General features: G+C 43.3%; 1 protein-coding gene across 9 annotated transcripts in view; it reads right to left on the bottom strand.

The window, feature by feature from the left end:
- The window catches only part of RANBP3L (RAN binding protein 3 like), a 43,523-nt gene that overhangs the window by 7,499 nt on the left and 12,074 nt on the right, over positions 1-23,950 (bottom strand). Inside the window, exons 2-15 of one of the 9 annotated variants that reach the window (XR_003708923.2) lie at positions 21,490-21,596; positions 19,794-19,830; positions 17,633-17,710; positions 17,040-17,114; positions 16,801-16,872; positions 15,431-15,567; positions 12,563-12,645; positions 10,916-11,000; positions 10,227-10,323; positions 8,496-8,629; positions 8,021-8,141; positions 6,500-6,642; positions 4,203-4,389; positions 414-567 (exon numbers count right to left, since the gene is read on the bottom strand). Coding sequence is in view for 8 of the 9 variants with exons in the window: in XM_028749073.2 (XP_028604906.2) it covers positions 4,203-4,389; positions 6,500-6,642; positions 8,021-8,141; positions 8,496-8,629; positions 10,227-10,323; positions 10,916-11,000; positions 12,563-12,645; positions 15,431-15,567; positions 16,801-16,872; positions 17,040-17,114; positions 17,633-17,710; positions 19,794-19,830; positions 21,490-21,596 (1,356 nt within the window). In the remaining variant the exon portion in view is untranslated. The remainder of the gene's footprint in view (positions 1-413; positions 568-4,202; positions 4,390-6,499; positions 6,643-8,020; positions 8,142-8,495; positions 8,630-10,226; positions 10,324-10,915; positions 11,001-12,562; positions 12,646-15,430; positions 15,568-16,800; positions 16,873-17,039; positions 17,115-17,632; positions 17,711-19,793; positions 19,831-21,489; positions 21,597-23,950) is intronic. The other 8 variants (XM_028749073.2, XM_028749075.2, XM_077936418.1 and 5 more) reach the window with 8 other exon arrangements.

The following is a 23,950-nucleotide window of genomic DNA, read 5'->3' as shown; positions in this document are numbered from 1 at the left end:
AAGTAGATAAATAGGTACCGCTCCAGCGGGAAGGTAAACGGTGTTTCCGTGTGCTGCTCTGGTTCGCCAGAAGTGGCTTAGTCATGCTGGCCACATGACCTGGAAGAACGCCGGCTTCCTTGGCCAGTAAAGCGAGATGAGAACAGCAACCCCAGAGTCGTCCACGCCTGAACCTAATGGTCAAGGGTCCCTTTACCTTTTACTTAAATAATGAATAGAGTCAGAATCACCAAGAGAGCCTTTTTTTCTGGCATGCAAAAGCATTAATGGGAAAAACTACACCCAATGATTTTTACCTGCCATGCATATACTGAAAAGACAGAACATAAAAAAAGCTGGCAACTTTAGAGCAGCAGGAAACATTTTGCAAACGGTGTTTGGAGTGAAATCTCAGCAAAGGTTGGGCTGCGTACCTTGATGGTATTACAACAGGATCAGCTGGCATGAAAGATAAGCAGACTGAGGTGGACATAGTCAGGATAAATAAAATAAAGCAGGGGCCGTCAGAGGACCTGCCAAGGTTGCTTGATAACAGATGGGGCCTGGGTTGTCAGCAATCTCTGGGACCTGGATGAAAGAGGAATTTGGACTCACTGGCTGCAGGGAATTGTTAGGGTTTATATAACTTCACTCATTTTTCTCATGCACCACACACACACACACACACACACACACACACACACACCCCTCACTGTGAAGTCCATCACAATGAAAAGAACACTGTATGTACCACAGTTTGGATGTCCCTCAAGGACTGTGGCCTCAGTTATCACTGGCCACTGACCCTTAGCTGTTTTCCCCAAATCTGTGTCAGAGGCCTTCGCTTGTCAACATGATTGTTTAACTTGCAAGTCGGCACACAGATTGGAGAGTACCTTCAACTCGCAAACAAACTCCAGCCTTTTATTATCTCCCTCTGGGAAGTCACACAGACAAGTTGAAGGGGAGAGGTTCTGCATGAATGCTGACTGAAGCGGCTGCTATTTGGTGGGCAGTGTGAGCTGTATATAGTATACCATAGTCACAGTTTAAAAATAAAAAGTTTGGTTCTTCAGGTTTATCGCAGGTCTTTTTGTGCCCTCCTTACACAAGCAATGGTTCACCACACTCCTATGCATGTTTATGTGGAAATAAATCCCACTGTAATCAATAGGGCTTATTTCCAAGAGAGTGTCCATAAGATATGCATTTTTCCTTCAGAAAATAGCATAAAATCAGTGTGCAGTGGACAGGATCTTTGGCTATAGTCAGTTCCTCTTCCATTCTTTTCACCTATTCAGTTCTCTGCTCTAGCACAAATTTTTATATTGTCTCCTGTTGTAGCATGAGCACCACCATGTTGTGGTCACATGAAATGGTCTTTTGCTGTCCTTTTATACTGAGTGGTCTTTCCCTATCCTGCTACCAAGGACCCCTCTAACTGGAGAGGTCACAGACTCAGCTAAGCATGCACTCTGCCACTGGCTACTACTTCTACTTAACATTTGTTTAGTGCTTTCATGTGTTCAAATCATTTACATGCATCATCTTGTTGCAATCCTTCCCAAACTCTGTCAGTCTTATTGTCCCCATACTGCAGATTAGGAGAGAGTAGCCTAGTCAATTCATGGAACAGATGAGATTCAAAACAAGGACTTCCTGATTTGTCCCCCAGTTTCTTAGTTACTGCTCACAAGCCATTTAAATAATGACCGCTCCCCGCATAAAACGGGGGGTGCCCTTTGCGTGGATGCGCGCAGCCCCTGGATCTGGAGCGGCTCCATCAACACAGGCTTGGCTTCGCCTTCCCCCAGGTGGGATACCTGGAGGTCTCCACCTACCTCAGTCAGTTGTCCAAGTTGTGCTTCTTTCCCACATCAGCATCAAAAACTACATCATTTGTTCGACCCACATTGCTTCCTTGTTTGAGGAACGGCAGGTGTGTTTGGGATCAGACCCAATGGAAATTGCCCCACAACAATAATGCATGTTGGGACCTCTTGGGTGCAAATCCCCAGAGACACGGTGCAAGATTATGGCTCGAGTGCAAACACATGCCTCACAAGCTGAACAGATGCCGAAAAGAAACATAGGAAGAGGACCAGAATGAAATTAATGGGAGTGGCATCAGTGAGGTCAACACTGTGCAGTACAACAGGTGTGTAGCAGCTACTGAAACCAGCACACTTCTGGTAACACTTAGCAATACAAAACCTGCATTATTACGTGCTCTGAAATTCTCAGCCCCCTCAGAGCAGCAGCAGCAGTCAATGAAATGGAAGAATGATGAGGAAAGTCACAAATTTTGTATTGCTAGGCATTACACGGAAAAATGAAGGAGGAGTTGCTACATTTGGTGGTAGCCACATGTCTGATGTAACATCTGGCTGCACCCAGAAAACTATGAAGACCATCCAATCATGGTAACCATTCAACAGACACCATTCACATTGACAAAAACTAGGTTTTATCTTAGGAACGTAGGAAGTTGTTGTGTGCAGAGTCAGATAATGGGCCAGTATGGCTCAGTATTGTCCACAATGCCTGGGAAGAAGCTCCCCAGAGCTTCAGGCAATGAGTCTTTCTTAGCCATGCATGGATATGTGAGGGATTGGACCTGGGATCTTCTGCATGCAACGCAGATGCCCTACCACTGAGTTATGTGCCCTCATGGGAATGCTTGCAAAAATGTGTATAATAGTCAAGTCTGCATACAAAAGTGTCTTTGTCAGGAGAAATTGACACTGAAATGTTGAAGAATTTCCAAGAGGAGTTGAAAATTGAAAATTGCTGCAGAAATGTGAAGAAGTGAATTTAAGAGTGGAAAAATTAGAAACAGAGAGAATATAAATGGATAGATCCTTCCATCCCTACTTCTCCATGAAAGGACCTGCGGACATGGTGGTTTGTTTCCCTTTCAGGAACCAATAAGAGCGAGAACCAGAGGCAGAGTTGAAAGGAGTCCATAGCTGTCAACTTTTCCCTTTTCTTGCGAGGAATCCTATTCGGAATAAGGGAATTTCCCTTTAAAAAAAGGGAAATGTTGACAGCTATGAAGGAGTCATCCTCAGATAGTCTATCCAAGCAGGAAGCAGGAAGTGATGATGGAAAAGGAGTTCAGGGTAGAGGCAGATCAGAAAGGTGGTCTGTGAATTCGACTAAAAAGAGAGCTTAAGGTCAAGGAGAGGTGGAATGTTCACTCAAGGAAAGGAAATGGCAGATGGTTGGAAACCTTCAACAGTGGCCTATGCAAAGAAGCCACAGGTAGGAGCCAGCAAGGTAGAGACGTGAGCAACAATATGCCCTCTGGTGGCAAAGGCCCACAATTTCTAATGACTTTTCTAAGGAAAAGAGTAATATTGAAGCTAGGATTCCATCACATACCAGCAAATTCAGGTTGCACAATTAAAATGGATTGGAGCTCCTCTTCCAAAACCAGATTTTGCACAGTAATTAAATTGATGGGGAAATGCACCAGAAAATATGGGACAACATTTCCTTCAGTCTAACCACAAACAAGAATGAACGCTCAGTAAGTAGTCAACCCTTTTTAATACTTACTTTGAAAAGCAGTTGCTTCAGAATATCTCCCACTCACCCTATTTTTTTCAGAAGCAGGAAACTTTCAGGAGTGGGGTAGCTGCTGTTTACATTCCTTTTTTTGATTGGCAGCAAAATCCTAACCATGTTTGCTCGGAAGTAAATCTTGCTATGGTTCAATGGGATTTAACCCCTTGTAAGGAGTGACGCATATGCTTTTAAATTAATATGACTCATTTTACCTTGTACAGTATTGATCTTCCCACTCCACTCCCAGAGGGTGATTTAATATTCATTCCCCATTTTTCTAGTAAAATATTACTCCAAATAGCTTCTGATCCAAAACAAAAATACAATATAGCACAACGACATAAAATACTAGATGCATTTATCGTTTTCTGTTTTCACAAAGTCGTGATGAAGGCAGTGCAATCTGTTCTACTACCTCATTGCGCCTCTTTTTTTTAAAAAAAAGAAAATATTGGGGTGTGTATAACCCCCTTCTCCTACGGCAATGCACATCCCACCAAGTTGTGGGTCTGGGAAAGGAATGTGAACAACAGCAGAGCTACTTCTCACTTTGCAGCAAAGCCAGCCCCCATTATTATTTTTATGTAGATGGCTTTGGATAATGGTTATGAAAAATGCAGCCTTTGTCTGGTCCTGCAGAGAGCTTTGCTCACCTGATTTGTTGCTGCTCACTTGAGTTATTTTTTCATTCTCGTCCTCATCACTGTCATAATTCAGTGGTTGAATATCTGGCTCCTGCTCCCCGTGGTTTACATCACATTCCTGATCAGCAAAGCTCCTCATTGCAACAAGGCGGTGGTGGATTGCTGCGTATAGAGAAGCTGCATCCTTTGAGCTTGCCTGTGTAATACACAAGACAAATAGGTCTATTAGGTACTGTTTTCCGGTTGACCAGTGAAAAATTGAGCACACCAAAGTGATTCCAGAGTTACTGAAAAGAACTGAAGTGCCAGGTGTCCCTTCCAACTGCGCAATTCTGTGATTATTGATACACTGCCTTTCAAATGCTCAGTGTGGTTTTACATAGTAGAATTGTCAGGCGTCGGAGTCGGGAGTAGGTCAGCAATCAAAATCACTGGTGTCAATGAAGTTAACTCATTATTCAAAGAAACCAAAACATTGCAGGCCTAGCAATCACAGCAACTCTTCCCAGTAGGTCTTGCCCCCATGCAGCAGTTGTGAGGATTGAAGGTCTCGCCTTCCCACTGCTCTCTAAGGCTCTCTAAGGTTGCTTTCCTAGCAACCTAATTGTTCCGGCATCTTGCCTCTCATTGCTTTACCCTCTTCATTCCTCTGCATGTTCTAGGAGACCAGCGGGGAGAGGAGCTGATCACATCAGGAGGGGGAGACTCCCTAGATTCTTCAGCAGCCTGCCTCACTTCTGTCGCCTGGCCCCTCTCCTCTCCTGCCTCCTCTCCTGCCTCTGAGTCTGGACTGCTCTCTGCCACAGCCTCTTCCTGCTCACTGAAGCTTGTTACCTCTTCAGCTTCCAACATCTCATCCGCCCCTTGTCTGCTCCCTCTTCTCCCTCTGACCACTCCTCATCATCCCACCACCAATCCCCCGGTTCTGAACCTTTCTTCCCCTGGGGGTTTCCTTGGGGGGTTCCCCAGCTGCAGCCTCCCACCACACCTCTGCATCCAGCTAGTCCATGGCAAAAATGGGGCGACAGTTAAAACATCCTATGTAAGTTTTCACTAAGACTCTTCTGGAATACAATAAAACAAGGTTTAGACATGGATGGGGAACATGTGGTCCTCCTGATATCGCCCTCCAGATAAGAGGACAACTCCAATTATCTTCTTGACCATTGGGCTCTGCTGACTGGAGCTGATAATAGTTACACCCCAACATCTGGAGGGTCAAGTGTTCTGCATCCCTGTTGTAGGGGGCAGCAGCAGGCAGTGCTGGGGAACCAGCACCTTGGATAAAGGTAAAGTTAAAGGGACCGCTGACCATTAGGTCCAGTCGTGGCCGACTCTGGGGTTGTGGTGCTCATCTCGCTTTATTGGCCAAGGGAGCCGGCGTACAGCTTCTGGGTCATGTGGCCAGCATGACTAAACCGCTTCTGGTGAACCAGTGCAGCGCACGGAAACGCCGTTTACCTTCCCGCCAGAGCGGTACCTATTTATCTACTGGCACTTTGACGTGCTTTCGAATTGCTAGGTTGGCAGGAGCAGGGACTGAGCAACGGGAGCTCACCCCATCGCAGGGATTCGAACCGCCGACCTTCTGATCGGCAAGTCCTAGGCTCTGTGGTTTAACCCACAGCACCACCCGCCTCCCAGCACCTTGGATACAAGTCATCAAAAAGCAATGAAACTACAGACAACAAAAATGCAAACAGAAGTGTGAAGCAATTAAAATTTTAAAGCTAAGCAAACAGAAAGGTCTCAGCTGAGGGGGTAGCAAAACAATCTGGTCAGGGACAGTGGTGAAGGAAGGGGGGTGCGGTCTGCCCCGGGTGTCAGCACTGAGGGGGTTTATTAGGGGTTTTTTTTAAAACAAAAAATTAAAAAATTGGGCTCACAAAACTTTTTAGTTCAGTCAACAAATGTAACAAAATGTGGCTGGCACTGGGCGCCCCACCGCAAGGGCCAGCACTTACCGCGGGGCTGCAGTGTGCCCAAGCCACGCATTTCTCCTGGAAGTGATGTGGTGGCTTGGGCGCCTGCAGGCTCCAGCTACAGCTGAGGAGGAGGCAGCGGAAAGGCTCCACAAAGTGCACCCCGTCCCCATGGGCGGCTCACCCCGCCCCTGGCTGCAGGACGCTCACACCGCACCAGGCACCCGAGCGGCTACCTAGACCGCTGGCCAGGGAACAGTGAAGCAGAGTAGCAAATCAATCAACCACTGCGTCCCAAACCTTGCTGCTTGTTCTGACCAGGGCAGAAGGTGGAGGCGGGGAGGTTCAGGAATTTTTGCTGCGGCAGCTCCTGGTTGGCTCTACCTGTATTAGAAACACCTTGACACAAGAGTCCTCCAAATCTGTAGCCGTGATGCACAGACTCTTCCGGTTTGCTCTTTCTATGACCATCTGAGTCCAGAGTCTGGTGTTAAGAATGAGCCTCATGCTCCCATGATTTCGCATTACTATAAACAGGAGAAAAGGAACATTAGAAAGAAAGGCAGATCATATTTAAATCCCCTTTACTTAATGGGGGAGATTTCATCTAGTAGCACTGCAAAACTCAAGTTACTCAACTTCTGAAACTTAAGAACATAAGAAGAGTCTGCTAGATCAAGCCTATGGCTCAACGAGTCCAGCATCCTGCTACCCTGGCTTTTAAAACCATGAGAAGATTGGAATTCCCCACCTCCCCACCCCATCTGATGTCTGGGACTGCAATGTAGTAGAATAAATAAACTCAGTTATCCACTATCCCTAAATCGTCTAACTCAGCTAGTCACCATTTGTGACAAACACTCCTATTTCTTGAGAATGTTCAATGTTTTGAATATCTCCATAGCCTGTCTGAATACATGATGGTGTACTATAAAGCAGACTTTATGTCTGCAAATGACTCTCTCTAAAAGAGGAAGTACACAAAATTGATGAATATGTTCCTATCTGCACAATACATTCATTTATTTATTTTTTTAAATCTACCCTTTATAAATGTTATAGTTTTGTCAATGAAGTATCCAAGTTGTTTATACGCAATTCATTTGTAATATATGTGATTGAATATGTACAGTGGTACCTCGGGTTACATATGCTTCAGGTTACATACGCTTCAGGTTACAGACTCCGCTAACAAAGAAATAGTGCTTCAGGTTTGTTTCAGGATGAGAACAGAAATCGTGCTCCGGCGGCGTGGCAGCAGCAGGAGGCCCCATTAGCTAAAGTGGTGCTTCAGGTTAAGAACATTTTCAGGTTAAGTACAGACCTCCTGAACGAATTAAGTACTTAACCCGAGGTTCCACTGTATTAGAAATGAATTTCAAACAAATGACTGGGATATTGCATTGATAAAGTTGTAAAATTTATAAAAGTTAGGATTTTTAAATGAATGTATTTTGCCAATACAAACATTTTGCAAATGTAATTGTATGTGTCAGTGTTTAATGTTTTAATGTTTGCACTATGCATAAGAAGTGCCTTTTTTCTTGTGTATGTGTAGGTTTCTTGCATGTGTTTATTTACCTATTTGGAAAAAAATAATAAAAAATACTGCAGCTGAATCATATATATACCATGATGTATGCAAGCTTCCCAAGACATAGTATGAACAATTAATAAATCAATTACTGAATGGGAGCTCATTTGATTAATTGACTAACATGTAGTTAAATGGATGAGACCCCCCCAATTTAAGCAAATAAAATGTCTGCTGGATTGTGACGTTTATATTCCGAATCCTTTGGCAATATGTTATGGCTGTAAATACAATTTGCTCGTCTTTGCACATTTTCCACATTGATAATTGCCTATGGTGAAGATGGACTTAATGGTGAAATTAATTCTTACTCAGTCTTGACTGCAACATTCCACAATGATTGCTGGATGTATCATTAAGTCTCAGAGAGCCACTGCCCCTTTCAGTCCAGGTTGATGATACTTTATTAAATAAAAAAAGCCTGCAGTTGATCTAAAATGGGAAAAATTGATAAAATTGTCAATTTGGGCATACACAATTTTTTTTAAAAAAAACAACAACCCTAAAACTTCTGTGTCATTTATATTCTTACTATTAAATAAAAATGTTGTTTTTTAAAAAGGAAATGGCAATTAAATGGATTACTATAGCTTATTCACAAAACTTGAAAAGAAAAATAGAACAAATGTCGGAGAAACAACCTGTGGGTTATTTGATCACCTGTCAGACAACTGTTGGGTACCTCATGGTTTGTTTTAACAAACCATGGCTTAGCGTTATGTGCCATGGCCTGTTTTTCAAATATAACAAATTCCCTACCAATAAATCTTTTAGGAAAAGATATACCTGTAAGACATTGTGCTCTGCTTCTTCTCCTGTAGTCACTTCAACTTTATCCAGTAAATATCTTTGTGTCGGTTTGCTAGATACATAAGCAGCAGCTGATTCAACTAGTGTTGTATCCTTGGCAAAAAATGGCGCTATAGAGAAAGGAGAATAATGGAAAACCCTCAGGTTTCTATGAAAGGAAAACCTTGCAGTTTTATTGGCAGCCTGGCCACCATTTTGAATCCTCCATCTCCATCTAGTACGTTGGCTGATACCCTACCTGCCTGAGCACTGTCCCACCAGAACAGTACATGCTCTGATTATCTCTTGCTTGGACTACTACAATGGGCTCTATGTGGGGCTACCTTTCAAGGTGACTCGGAAACTACAATCAATCCAGAATGCAGCTGCTAGACTGGTGACTGGAAGCAGACGCTGAGACCATATAATACCAATCCTAAAATATCTACAGTGGCTCCTAGTACGTTTCAAAGCGCTATTCTAATTCTAATAATATGTTGTTCTAATTCTAATATGTTGTTCCTGGATGGCTGATTATCGTCTTCCAAAGCAACTACTCTATTCTGAACTTAAAAATGGAAAGCATAATGCTGGTGGTCAACAAAAGAGGTTTAAAGACTGTCTCAAGGCAAATCTAAAAAATGTAGTATAGACACCAACAATTGGGAAACACTTGCCTGCAAGCACTCCAATTGGAGAACAGCCTTTACCAAAAGTGTCATGGGCTTTGAAGACACTCAAACTCAGGACGCAAGGGAGAAACGTGCTAGGAGGAAGGCACGCTTGGCAAACCCTTCACCGTGATCAACTCCCACTCAGAAACCAGTGTCCCCACTGTGGAAGGACGTGTGGATCCAGAATTGGCCTCCACAGTCACTTACGGACTCATTGTTAAAACTGTGTTTATGGAAGACAATCTTACTTGGTTATGAGTTATTGCCAAAGAAGAAAAAGTATTCTTCTGAGGAGCTGGAGAATGGCAGCCACCTCACTAACAAAAATGCTGGAGAGTGTTCAAGTAAAATCCTGAAAAGTGGCCTTTTTCAGGGTGGGGGAAAGAAAGATTTCAGAAATTTTCTGATAAAAATGTCATCTGAGAAATTTCCATTCAGTTCTGAGAAAGAGAGCATGATTTGTATGCAGTTGTACACAGGTTCACACCCCCAGCATCTAGAGTCTGAAATGGATCAAGCAGTAAGGATGTGAAAGTCATTGGAAAGTCACTACCAGCTAGAGCAAAGAATACTGGTCTCAACTCTAGATTCCCATAGAGAACCTTTGACCCTCCAGATGTTGCTGAAGAAAAAATCCATCAGCTCTAGGAAGCATGGCCAGTGGCGAGGGATGTAGTTGTAGTTCAGAAACATCTGGAGGGCTATAGGATCCCAACATCTGCTGGAGTAGAACAGCAGAACAGTCTGAGGGCAAATCCAACCAGAAACTTGAAGCACATCCCACATGTGTTTAAAGCACGTGACCTCACCCAGAGAAACCTGGGGACTGTAGTTTTCACCTCGCAGTGCTATAATTTGCAGTAGCCTTAAACTACATTTCCCAGGATTCTTTGGGGGAAAGTCACATGCTTTAAATGTGTTTTTGGCTATGCTTCATAATTAAGTGGGTCTTTTCTCTTGGATTACCAAATGCAATCACAATATCATGAAGTGCAAAATGAAAGCTGCACGGTAACAAGTTAATGTTATTTATTTGGTAAGAAAGATCACCTACTTGTCTGCGGAGACCTGGTATGAAAACCTATAGGAGACGTGGATTTTTTTCCATTGTTGCCACTTTCAGAATGCAGCTCTGGAGATTTCGCTGGCCTCTAGGAAAATTGCAAGAAGGCATTGCAAGTGGCAAAATCAGAACTACAACTGGGAGCATGTCAGATGCTGATATTTTACTTATTTTTAACAATTAAAAAATGAATGGCATTGTAAAATATGCAATGAGACAAGGAGCAGGTAATACTTGTATGATAGTATCCTGATTTTAATAAAGCAGGATAATGTGCAACTTTTAGAAACATCCTGTAGTAAAATATTCCAGAAATACTTTAGTAGTAAAATAATCCAGCAGATAATTCTCCTCCACAAGAACCCTCGTATACATTAGATTCTGGCCCAGGTAAATTGAATTGGGTATCATTTTACTCTGATTTTAAAGTGTGATTTGTTCACTGTACTAAGCCAAGCATTATATCAATCTTTGCACAGAACATGAATAGTATCCTGTCTTAACTAGAATTATGAGAACTAGAATTATGAGAACTTTTTGAACTGTTCTAAATTAAGGGATATCTATAGTAAAGTCAGAACTTATAAATTACTGTATTGGAACATTGGATACAGACTTATCTAAGTCTTTTTACATGGTTTTCCCTCCCCAGAATGAGACAAAAAATCTTTAAAACATACCAAAACTCTTTCTACTATATTTTCTCCAAACACAAAGTCAGAATGTCTACTGCTTGAGAAAGTTTTGCCTTCAGGTAGTTGGTTGCTTAAAAAGGAAAAAGAAAGAAAGAGTCAGGGGAGAAGAAGCCTAATCAACTTTTGAAAAAAGAAAATACAAGTAAATCTGGTTCACATATATGTGTATCTGTGTTTGTTTTCCTGGAGTCCTGCCAGAAAAGCCTAGTGTCACCAATTATTATTTATTTTATGAATTGCTTATGATGGGGCATCCATTTATTGAATGTGATTAAAACAGATGTAAAACAATTGCATATATTAAAACCATTAAAACATTTGGCTAATATGAAAACAATTTAAAAATAAGGAAAAAATAACATAAAACAATTTTTAAAACCAACAGGTATGTATATAAAATCATTTTCAATTCTAATATGGATATCAATACAAATATCAAATCCAATACAAATGCAGACTACTTTTGAGTAGACCGTGTTGGAACCATTTGGATTTTATAGGACACCTCTTTAGGGCAATAGCTAGAGTGGCCAAGTTTCAAAGCCAGATGTTCTAAAGTAGCGGTTCTCAACCTGTGGGTCCCCAGATGTTGTTGGACTACAACTCCTATCATCCCTGAGCTCTGGCCTTGCTAACTAGGGGTGATGGGAGTTGTAGTTCAACAACATCTGGGGACCCACAGGTTGAGAAAGGCTGTTCTAAAGCCAGAGAAATGATCACTGGGCTGTTCAGAAGAAGATCCCTCCATAGACTGATAGCCTCTGAGGTCCTCTAGTCCAATCCCCTTGCTCAGCGCAGGCCTCTGGCAACTAGAGTTTCCCTGACAGATGGACATCCAGCCTCTGCTTAAATACAGCACAGCACCATCCAAGACAAACAGTTCTTGCCATTACACAGTTTCTCCTAATGTTCAGCGGAAATCTGCTCCCTTGCAGTTTCCACCCATGAGTTCTAGTCCCGCCATCTGGAGCAAAAGGGAACAAGTCTGCTCTTGCCATCTGCAGTGACAGCCTTCCAGATAATTGAAGACAATGATCGTATCTCCCCTTGATCACCTTGTTCTCCAGGCTAAATGTACTCAGCTCTCTCAACTGCTCCTCATAGGACTTGGTTTCCAAAACCCTTTGCCATCCCGGTCATCCTGTTTGCTTAATGTCTAGTTTGCCAACAACTCACTTAACCTGTAGCATCCAGAACGAGGCAGAGTTCCATGCATTTAGTCAACACCTGGAAGCTGCATAGGGGCCAGAACCACCAATCTTGCCCCCAAATATTTCTGCTCAGGATGCCCACATACCACTGCAACGTCAGAAAAGGGGAGTCTTCATGTGTACAGTGCAATTGTACACCTGTAGGTTCTCCATATTATCAGGACCCCTGTGGGTTTGGGGTTTCTGATGGTGTGGGCAGCCTATGCATTTATAGCTCTTTGTGTGTGGACTTTGCTTTCTGATATTATGTGGGCATATGGGAGTGTGGCAGGAATGTACACAGACAATCATGGACAGGGCCCATTGGCAAAGGGGGTCTTTATTATTAAAGATATTTAAAAAGAAGAAGTAGGCTTCTTGAGTGAATGTTTCGTTTCTTCCAGAACCATTTGCCACCCCCAAAATATTTCACTTAGCTTACCTTATTGTTTCAAGGCCTGAAATGTGAAAAGGTGGAAGCGGCCTTTCTGAGTCATCTGCCCACAAACAGGTGTCTCCAGATACCTAAAACAATTAAACCAATTTGGCTTTTCTTGTTTTCTGAAAGCGTACACCATCGTTGGATATGGCGAGTGGCACCTTCAATTACCCTACCATAGGGGTGTTCTATCCACCCCCCCCCTTTTTCAAATTTTTAAATTAATTTTCCAAGTTTATAACAAATAAAACACACAAATAAAGAAAAAAGACATTAAAATACTAAAAAAGGCAACAAAAACAAACATGTCAACACCTAATACTTTAAGACCTAATTTGATTTTCATTGTTAACTGACTTCTTCGAATCCCTCCTTACTGAGTTTCATTGAATCACCTTTTTAACAGCTCTCCAATATCCTCTTTCTAATCAAATTGACACCTTTAATTTTCAATCTTCTTCTCTTTTCATAATTATCTAAATCCATTGTATTTTACAATTCATTCTTACTCTAGTCCTAGGCCCATTTGATACTTTCAAGTAACTTTTATTTATCGTAAGTTACAATATTTGGCTAAATAGTCTTTAAATTTCTTCCAATCTTCTTGATATTCCTCTTCTTTCTGATCGCGGATTCTTCCAGTCAGGTCAGCTAGCTCCAAAAAGTCTAACATCTTCATCTGCCATCACTATCCACCCCCCCTAACCAGTCCTTCAAACTCTGGCAGGACCTTGCAAGGAGAGGGAGAGGACGCGAGGTGTTGCAAGTCGCAAGCCAAATGGTATAAAGCTGCTGCCACCACCTCCTTTCCCTGGGTCAACCCTCGAATGGGGTCAAAGGAGGAGAACCCCCCTTCGATATTTACCAGGTTGCCCAACCCTGTGTCACTTTACCGTGACGCAGACAGAAATCCAACAGGTAGTGTGTATCACGTGGTCAGGCACCAGTTCAGCTTCTCCGGCAAAAGGCACAAAATACAAAAGGCAGAACTCCTTTTCCAAATTTATTGAAAAAGCCACTCAGTAAGTAAAAGCTTGCACGTTTCTTTAAAGGTTACAAACAAGAAAAATAAAAACGTTGCGCAGTATAACTGACTAAAACATACTCACAAAGTAACAGTTCAAAACACGGCAAGTCATCCATGTTTCTTTGCTGGTCAAGCGCCCTCAGGCGCAAAACACCAGGGCATGTGGTCTGCAATTTGCATCTCAATTCCTCAATCTTTTATCCTTGAGGATCCCACGTGGAGAAGGGGTTTAGGGACCAATCATTTCTTTTGGTTAATTACCAAATACCAATGGCTGTATGATGGGACTATAACTCCTGATTGTCAGGAGACCAAGACAGCTGAACTTTGTTTATGCTCAAAGGACCTTGAGATCAAAAGGTACTCCCTTCCGTCCCAGACTCGTACCAGGCTTTTTGAGCTGTAAATTGCCTGATAGCCTTTTCATACCCATTCCACATCCGAGCTCCCCAACTGTCAGAATTTACAAATCAGATAACATCTTCTTCCTGCCCAAAGACAGGAGGCAATTTGATTCTCACTTCTAAAGACAGGGAGCCTGCAGTTAAAGAGACCAAACCTTTGTTTCCCAGAAATCCACAGCTTTAAAGGTAAAGTGACCCCTGACCATTAGGTCCAGTCATGGCCGACTCTGGGGTTGTGGCGCTCATCTCGCTTTATTGGCCGAGGGAGCCAGCGTTTGTCCACAGACACCTTCCGGGTCATGTGGCCAGCATGACTAAGCTGCTTCTGGCGAACTAGAGCAGCACACGGAAATGCTGTTACCTTCCCACCGGAGCGGTACCTATTTATCTACTTGCACTTTGACGTGCTTTCGAACTGCTAGGTTAGCGGGGGCTGGGACCGAACAACGAGAGCTCACCCCATCACAGGGATTCAAACCGCCGACCTTCTGATCAGCAAGTCCTAGGCTCTGTGGTTTAACCCACAGCGCCACCCGTGTCACCGCAATGCCTCACGCCTACATGAACCAAAGTTTTAACATGCTAAGATTTCCCAACTTCACTACAAGGGGCATTAAAAATAGATGGAATGCTAGCCAGAACAGCTTTAAAATGCCATTCACACCAGAACACAAACTGGTCCCCTTATTTCAATGGAACTCAGGAAATACTTGGCTTGGGTTGGTCATCTGCCCCCACTGCCAGTTTGAGTGCCTTTAAGAACTGCACCTGCTGCACGAGCCTGTCTATTATGATCTGCCTCAAGGCCAAACTACATGTGGAATCCATCACACAGTTTGCCCATCATTTTTCTTTTGCAAAGGCCAGTGTGTGGTCCTCAATCTGGATCAGAAACACTGGCATGGAGATGCTTAAAAAAAAGAGGAGGAGGACACAACTTTACTCCCTTTTGTGGTCCAGCTTCAGTAAAGGGGCTACATGAGCTTCGTGAGCTCCCACTTCAGATCTTTGCCTACCACATGCCCTAAAGGGATGCAGCATGGCTTCATGTGGCTAATGTGTGAGTACAGTGGTACCTCGAGTTAAGAACTTAATTTGTTCTGGAGGTCCGTTCTTAACTGAAACTGTTCTTAACCTGAAGCACCACTTTAGCTAATGGGGCCTCCCGCTGCCGCCGCCACACCGCCGCTGACCGATTTCTGTTCTCATCCTGAAGCAAAGTTCTTAACCCGAGGTACTATTTCTGAGTTAGCGGAGTCTGTACCCTGAAGCGTCTGTAGCCTGAAGTGTCTATAACCCGAGGTACCACTGTATCGCAATACTGAACTAGTACCCAGTCCTTGTACTTCTTTGCAAGACAACTGGGAGATAAAAACCCAATTCCATAAGGTATTATGAGTCATGTATGGAACAAGGCTTCCTATGTGTGCTATATTTTACCTCAGTGTCTGATTCGTGTTTATCCTCCAGGACATTTTCAATCTCAATCTTCTCTACCGGTTTGCGCAAAGGAACTTGCGGGGGTTGTAAGGTGGCAGGCCTTAAAACATCCCGTTGTACATTTGTTGAAGGAAGACCTTGCAGAATAGAGAGAAACAGGGATTTTTAAAAAATGGTTATTTCTTGTTGCACACCCTTCTTGTACAAGGGTTTCTTAAAGTCACATGAACGAAGGAAAAATTAATCCTTCATTATGATAGTCATGCCAACTGAACTTTCGTCTTATTTTCACACTAGGAACATTGCAGCTAGGTCACAGAATCACGAGGCTACGCATATACAATATATTTGAATCACACATCCACTCTGGCTAAGAATCATGGGAACTGTAGTTTGTTAAGAGTTCTAGGAACTGTAGTTCTGTGAAGGGTAAACTACAATCCCCAAGATTATTTGGGGAGAATGTACTTTAAATTGATGGTTTGTGCACAGCCATAATTTGAAGGGTTTTCAGCAGAGCCTGGGTGGACACTTATTAGGGAAGCTCTAGTAGGAGGTTTCCTGCATGGGCATGCAGTTGAACTAGATGACCTTGAAGTGCCTTCTAACTCCATCCTTTCTAGATTTTTGGAGGGAAGGTGGTTAAAAACATATTTTGCCCTTACATCTGTCCGCTAGAGCCAAAGCATATTTTGCAAAATTTCAAAATCCCACATGCATGGAAAAGCAAATAGGTCACAAATGGGGCGCATGGTATACATGGTAAATTGAGAGTTATATGATATGCCTGAACCATGGGTTTAAATGAGGTTCCTACAACCCTGTCTGCACAATCTACAAGTCCTAGAAACTTTCTTTCAGTCTATTTCCATGATCATTCACAAGCTAGGGGGCAGTGTGTCATACATGGCAGGATTTCATGTACAATAGAGGCGTTTCCGTAGTAATACCCTCTATTTCCTTCACTTCTAGTCCATATAAAGGGGCCTATGTAATAGCCTCATTGACCATTAGGTCCAGTCGTGGCCGACTCTGGGGTTGCGGCGCTCATCTCGCTTTATTGGCCAAGGGAGCCAGCGTACAGCTTCCGAGTCATGTGGCCAGCATGACCAAGCCACTTCTGGAGAACCAAAGCAGTGCACGGAAACATCGTTTACCTTCCCGCTGGAGCGGTACCTATTTATCTACTTGCACTTTGACATGCTTTCAAACTGCTAGGTTGGCAGGAGCTGGGACTGAGCAATGGGAGTTCACCCCGTCACTGGGATTCAAATGGCTGACCTTCTGATCGGCAAGTCCTAGGCTCTGTGGTTTAACCCACATCGCCACCCACGTCCCACAATGGTTCCATTACACTGTAATAACTGTACCTTTTTCTGTTTCTTTCACAGCAGTGTTCTTTTGTAGTAGTGCTGAGGTCATGAATATGTTATTCTTCTTTACTGCAAAACAGTGCAAAGTGTTTAGCTAAATTGGTCCCCCCCCCCCTCTTTTTGTTTATTTTGTACTGAGTTTTACCAGTGAGTCAAAACTCCCTCAAGCACTGACAAAATAATAAAAATAACTATACTGGCCTACTAAATCACTGTTTAGTCATACTTTAATTTACCTGGCTGGGATGGTGGAAATGTTGGAAGGATGTTAAAGGAAGATGATCTTGCTCTTTTGGGGGAAAGCACATTTTCTGGAAACACAAGAAGCAAATCATAATTTTCCCCAAGGGTATTTTACACTTATAACTTAAGCAAATGTAATTATACCAGCATGTAAACACAAATATAGCACCATGTTTCTTTGATAAAAAAACTTGGCAGATATATAGACTAAGGCAGCCTTCCCAAACTTGGTACCTTCCATATATTTTTGATCCCAACTCCTATCAACTGCATTCAGGGTGACCATCCCCAATGGTCAGGGATGATGCAAATTTTATCCAAAACATCTTGAGGACACTTGGTTGGGGAAAGCTGAACTAAGCTTGAGGTTATTCTTACAGTTTCTGCCCTACAACCATTCACATCCCACTGTCATCCATTTCAAGCTATGCTTAACTAAGTCCCTTTGAAATGAGTGGGAATTAAAACTTGCTGTTCAGCATTTAATTCCAACTGAGTTAGTACAATTTGAAACCAGGTAGAATAAGGGGTTTACTCTCAATGTACAATGCGGTACTGGAAAGGGAAACGGGCTAAGAAGTCATACCTCTGTATGACTGGGAGTCGGAAGTTTGAAAAGAAAAAGACGACGATCTTGCACGTTTTCTGGAACAACCAGTGGAAACTAAAAGGGGGGGAAACACAGTACACATCATCATGCACTACAATTCCTTTCAACCTCAGCAATACAACAGCCCCAAGGAATCAAACCCAAGGCTACACAGCGTGGCATAGTGGTTAGATTGTCAGACTAGGATGTGGGAGACCAAGGTTCAAATCCTCCCTCGGTGCACCGTGTTAAGTTGTGGGTGAACATATCAGACGACACAGCGATTCTTCAAAGAGCTCTTGTTTATTCACAGGCCAGGACAGAACTGAACTGAAGGGTTCAGTCAGCCTGCTTATATAGAGCTCCAGTACAATGTAACTGTAACAATTTTCTAAAACTATCCAATCACTGAACGTCACTTTCGATCCCTTATTTGCATAACTATCTACAGTATCCCCCTGCTGGCCCAGGGTGAGAACTTCAGTACATAACACACCGTGTGACCTTGGGCCAGCCATTGCCTCTCAGCAGCCTAACGTACCTCACAGGGCTGTTTGGGAGATTAAATGAGAACCATGTACAGTGGTGCCTCGCAAGACGAAAAGAATCTGTTCCGCGAGTCTCTTCGTCTTGCGGTTTTTTCGGCTTGCGAAGCAAGCCCATTAGCGGCTTAGCGGATTAGCGCTATTAGTGGCTTAGCGGGCTTAGCAGATCAGCTGATAAGCGGCTTAGCGGCTTGGGGAAAAGGGGGGGAAAGGAAAAAAAACCTGCAGGAACTCGCAAGACATTTTCGTCTTGCGAAGCAAGCCCATAGGAAATTCGTTTTGCGAAGCACCTCCAAAACGGAAAACCCTTTCGTCTAGCGCGTTTTCTGTCTTGCGAGGCATTCGTCTTGCGGGGCACCACTGTATGAGACCTTGAGCTCCTTGGAGAAACAGGTGGGAAATAAATGCAATTTTTTTAAAAAAGCAATAAAGACTCTACAACCTGAAAAAAGAGACAAAGCACGTGCTTTCGTAACCCCCCCCCCAAATATTTAATACAATTTATTATTAAAATTAAAAAAGATCCTTGCCACTTCCCCCAGGTGGTAAGGACCTATGTGATCAGTCCTCTCTACGTGGAGAGAGGCGGGGCTGTTGTGGGGATTAAGTGATGAGCAGGAGAACCGTGTATGTCACCTTGAGTTGCTTGGGGGAAAAGATGGACTATAAATGCAATAGTAAATAAATAAATAAGGCTGTCTTGTGATTGTCAGAAGATGGCTGATAAATCAAGGGTTCTCCCTAAACAAGGGTAGATTATCCTAGGGTTACAAGTATATTATATTTGAATAATTAAATTATAATTAAAACCTATTGCGTGTTGAGGAAGTTGTCCAAGAGAGAGCACGCTCTTGTCCATATCCCACCGATGACTAAGATAATCACATGTCCTGGTTTGCAGAGGGCAGAGAACAGCCCTTTATTCAAAAGGCTGAATAAAACATGTTTTGTAGATATGGCTCTTTTTTCATAGGAATGCAGGTGCTGGGTGCACGGGGACCCTACTTACAAAAAAAAAAGGGACAAGAATATATGTAGCTGCTTAGTCTCAGGTTTGATGCCATATCAGATTTGCTGCCAAACCAGAAGCAATACAGGTATTTATTGGCCTGAAAAATCCTGAGGCAGAGGATTGAATCTAGGTGATGTGTTGGTGCCCTGGGTTGGTGACTAAGGTGAATACCTATCTGTTAAATAAAAACGATACTATGTACTTTACAACCACTTGGTGTTGGAAGCTTTCTTAACAAAAATAAATGATTACATTAAAATACATATATTGTTATTTTATTTTTAATAAAGTAATCATAATAATTTTTAAAATGTGCACCCCACCCTCAAGGCCATTATTTATCATAATTATCCTACTTTCCAAAAATGTAACACTTCTTGAGATGGTTTGACCCCTTTCTGTTTTAACAATACCAATTCCACAAATAGTTTTCATATCTCCTCAAAGTTATTTCTCTTCCGTATTCCCCTTCCTACTTTGACAGCACGCGTTAATTTATCATTAATCGCTATATCCCACAATTCTTTATACCACACTTCTATATGGAATCCACCATGCTTTCCCCATTTCCTAGCTAGGATAATTCTTGCCACCTGATTACCTTTTTCGGTCTTGCACACAGGGTCTTCTGCAGGCCTCTGGACAGAAAGAGAGAGTAGTCAGCCCTCAGTTGAGGATTGCCAGATGTCAGTTCTTTTAAAAGAGACCCCTAGTTGGACACTGATTTTTGCAGACCCTGGAAATATGTGTAACAGAATGCATAGCAGAAACTGAGGCTCAGTCTAGATCATGAACAGATGATGTTGGAGATCAGTTTTCATCAGCCCCACCTCAGTGGCAAAAGTAGACAGGGCAACAAATGTGACTCTTAGCCTTGTGCAATAGACTCCAGTGGTACCTCAGGTTAAGAACTTAATTCGTTCCGGAGGTCTGTTCTTAACCTGAAACTGTTCTTAACCTGAAGCACCACTTTAGCTAATGGGGCCTCCCGCTGCCGCCGCACCGCCGGAACACGATTTCTGTTCTCATCCTGAAGCAAAGTTATAAACCCAAGGTACTATTTCTGGGTTAGCAGAGTCTGTAACCTGAAGCGTTTGTAACCTGAAGCGTATGTAACCCGAGGTACCACTGTATTTTCTACACACACTAACACTTTCATCTGTCTCCTTCATCCAGGCCAGAAAGAGACATTAACAGAGCTTAACAACATATTCTAGCCACACAAAAACACTCAGTGTGTAAAATACAGTCACTGAGGGGACATGGGCTGGGGAGAGGGGAGTGTCCTAGGAAGACTTCCAGGGGGCAGAGACCTCTAGGGTTGCATTTGCCCCCAGGGCCTGAGATTCCCCACCGCTGCTCTGCATGCATTCAGAGTACAGTGGTACCTCGGGTTAAGAACTTAATTCGTTCCGGAGGTCCATTCTTAACCTGAAACTGTTCTTAACCTGAAGCACCACTTTAGCTAATGGGGCCTCCCACTGTCGCTGCGCCACCGCCACGCAATTTTTGTTCTCATCCTGAAGTAAAGTTCTTAACCTGAGGCACTATTTCTGGGTTAGCGGAGTCTGTAACCTGAAGCATCTTTAACCTGAAGCATCTGTAACCCAAGGTACCACTGTACAGTCATACCTCAGGTTAAAGATGCTTCAGGTTGAGCGTTTTCAGGTTACGCTCCGTGGTGACCCGGAAGTAACGGAATGCATTACTTCCGGATTTCGCCACTCGCGGATGCGCAGACGCTCAAAATGACGCCACACGCATGCGCGGAAGCGGCAAATCGCGACCCGCGCACGCACAGATGCGAGTTGTGTTTGCTTCAGGATGCAAACGGGGCTCCGGAACAGATCCCATTCGCATCCAGAGGTACCACTGTAACTTCTAAAGAAGGGGTAGGCAACCTAAGGTCCATGGGCCGGATGCGGCCCAATCACCTTCTCAATCCGGCCTGCGGACGGTCCGGGAATCAGCGTGTTTTTACACGAGTAGAATGTGTCCTTTTATTTAAAACGCATCTCTGGGTTATTTGTGGGGCATAAGAATTTGTTCATCCCCCCCAAATATAGTCCGGCTCCCCACAAATTCTGAGGGACAGTGGACCGCCCTCCTGCTGAAAAAGTCTGCTGACCCCTGTTCTAAACTCTGCTACTATGGCTGGGAACCCAGGTTTTCCAGGATTCCTGATTGCACATCTGCCCCAGATGTGTACAGATGTATCTATGTATGCAGACTTTCTGCTGGACCCACATAGACCTGCTATTGTGGTCCTGCGCCTCCCACCTCGCACCATGACTCACCCCAGATGTGTTGTCAGGAGAAATGCAAGAAGGGGAGGCTTCCGTTCGTACCTTGCAAGGGCGTTCCTTCTTGAAAACAAATATGGGCTGTGCAATCACGGATCTGCCTTGGGAAAGAAGAAAGACTCCATATTAAACAGTGTGTGAATTCAAATAATGTTTCCTTTTGCACAATATAAATATAACATGTTTTCATTGATTTGGGATTTCTGAACAGAACTCAGCTATTCTGGGAACGCAATATTTCATCTTTTGATACCATGCCCTCTTCAAATACACACCATTGCTTTTTCTGTTATCTTTCAGGGATGCAGCTGTACTAGATGAAAAAATGTATTTATTATCGGGGACGTGGGTGGCGCTGTGGGTTAAACCACAGAGCCTAGGACTTGCTAATCAGAAGGTCGGCGGTTCGAATCCCCGCAACGGGGTAAGCTCCTGTTGCTCGGTCCCAGGTCCTGCCCACCTAGCAGTTCGAAAGCACGTCAAAGTGCAAGTAGATAAATAGGTACCACTCCGGTGGGAAGGTAAACGGCATTTCCGTGTGCTGCTCTGGTTTGCCAGAAGCGGCTTAAGCATGCTGGCCACATGACCCGGAAGCTGTATGCCAGCTCCCTTGGCCAATAAAGCGAGATGAGCGCCGCAACCCCAGAGTCGGCCACAACTGGACCTAATGGTCAGGGGTCCCTTTACCTTTACCTTACTTTTACCTTTGTATTCTCTAAAGCAGCTTTGTAGTAGATGGGGGGAAAATGTGTTTGTTATTGTGTACTTTGATGTTTCTATTCTCCAAAACAGGTTTGGGACCTTTGCCTAATGACAGGGACGGTTCTGGTAGCAGGAGCAGCTTAGATGGTGCTCCAGTTGCCCCGTAATCACCTTGTTTCAACATAGGATGTGTGGTCCAATTCAGCCAGTTGCCTGACTGGGGCCTCAGAAAGTGGCAGGGAAACAGCACCCAGAAACACCTCTTACAACGACTTGTTCATCTTGAAGGACAAGTTGTGGCTCATCCTCTCAGCCTCAAAGAAGTGCCTTTGCCCCACCTGTGCAACATTAACATACACCCACCCAATCGCTTGGCTGTTTCTTGGCCCACCGGTTTCCTTTGCAGTGGAAACCTGCGCTTCAGCCTGAGTCCATTGCCTCTGGCTTCTCTTTGGGAGTGTCCCATGCATGCATCCTCTTTTCATCCTCACCCCACGGCATGGGAAGCCTGCACATATGTCCGATTTCCATGTCATACAAAACTATTCTATTTCAACATCATCTATAGGACCTTCTGCAGATACCATTTTAGCAGGTGATCCATTCAACACACTATTGCAGGGGTCAGCAAACTTTATCAGCAGGGGGCAGGTCCACTGTCCCTCAGAGCTTGTGGGGGGCCGGACTATATTTTGAAAAATAATATGATTGAATTCCTATGCGCCACAAAACCCAGAGATGCATTTTAAATAAAAGGACACATTCTACTCATGTAAAAACACGCTGATTCCCGGACCGTCTGTGGGCAAGATTTAGAAGGCAATTGGGCCGCATCCGGTCCCCGGGCCTTAGTTTGCCTACCTATGTGCTATAGGAATTGGGCCTTTAGTGTCCTGACACCTACCATGTGAAATTCTCTCCTGTTAAATATTGGACAGGTCTAATACAGTCTGCATCTGTATTGGAACTATTTCTAGATGCTTTTAAGTGTATCATTTAATGTCTTTGCTGCCCTGGGCCCCTATGGGAGGAAGGGCAGAATATGAATTTAATTAATAATGATAATGGTGGTAAATGTTCTCAAATCAACAGCAAGCAATTTTAGGTGCTTCACTTCATCTTCCGAAAAGTAACTTAATAGACGTAACGGCAGGGTTAAAACTGAGTAAGGATGCAATTATGGCCCATATACCCATCTTTAAACAAACCACAGTTTGGTTATATATGCAACTCTATTTAAAGAAAAGGAATAATGAACTATTTCTCCTGAGCTGTTAATGATTACAGCTCAGTCAAATTGCACAGAGGCAGAATTCTGCATGTGGAGGTAGTAATTGATAACTTAACCGCATGTTTTAAAAAAACAGAGGTAGATTTGACTGCACCCCACAAAGGTATAATTTGTGAAGCCACCCCACAAGCTTGTATAATTTATATGAGCATTGCTCAAGTGAAACTTATTAAAATATTCATCAATTCACCACACAGACAGTTAAGAAACTTTATATAGAGCTTGGCTTAGCTAGCATAACCATTTAATGTTGGAACATTCTGAAATAGTTGCCAAATACAGATTGGACGCTTCCTTTCCAGGGTGTTTAAAAATATTTGTAAGATATATTTAATCTTTCAGTGTACAGTATATGTGTGCATATATGAATAGTCTCCAGAGTATCTGGGATCCTCCTTACAAAACCTATGCAATCAAATATATTCTGTTCTCATAAAACCAGCTGCAAAAATGTGTAATGGG

This window comes from Podarcis muralis, chromosome 11 (genome assembly GCF_964188315.1).
Source record: "Podarcis muralis chromosome 11, rPodMur119.hap1.1, whole genome shotgun sequence".
NCBI classification, from domain to species: domain Eukaryota; kingdom Metazoa; phylum Chordata; class Lepidosauria; order Squamata; family Lacertidae; genus Podarcis; species Podarcis muralis.
This window is presented reverse-complemented; position numbering and strand designations above follow the sequence as displayed.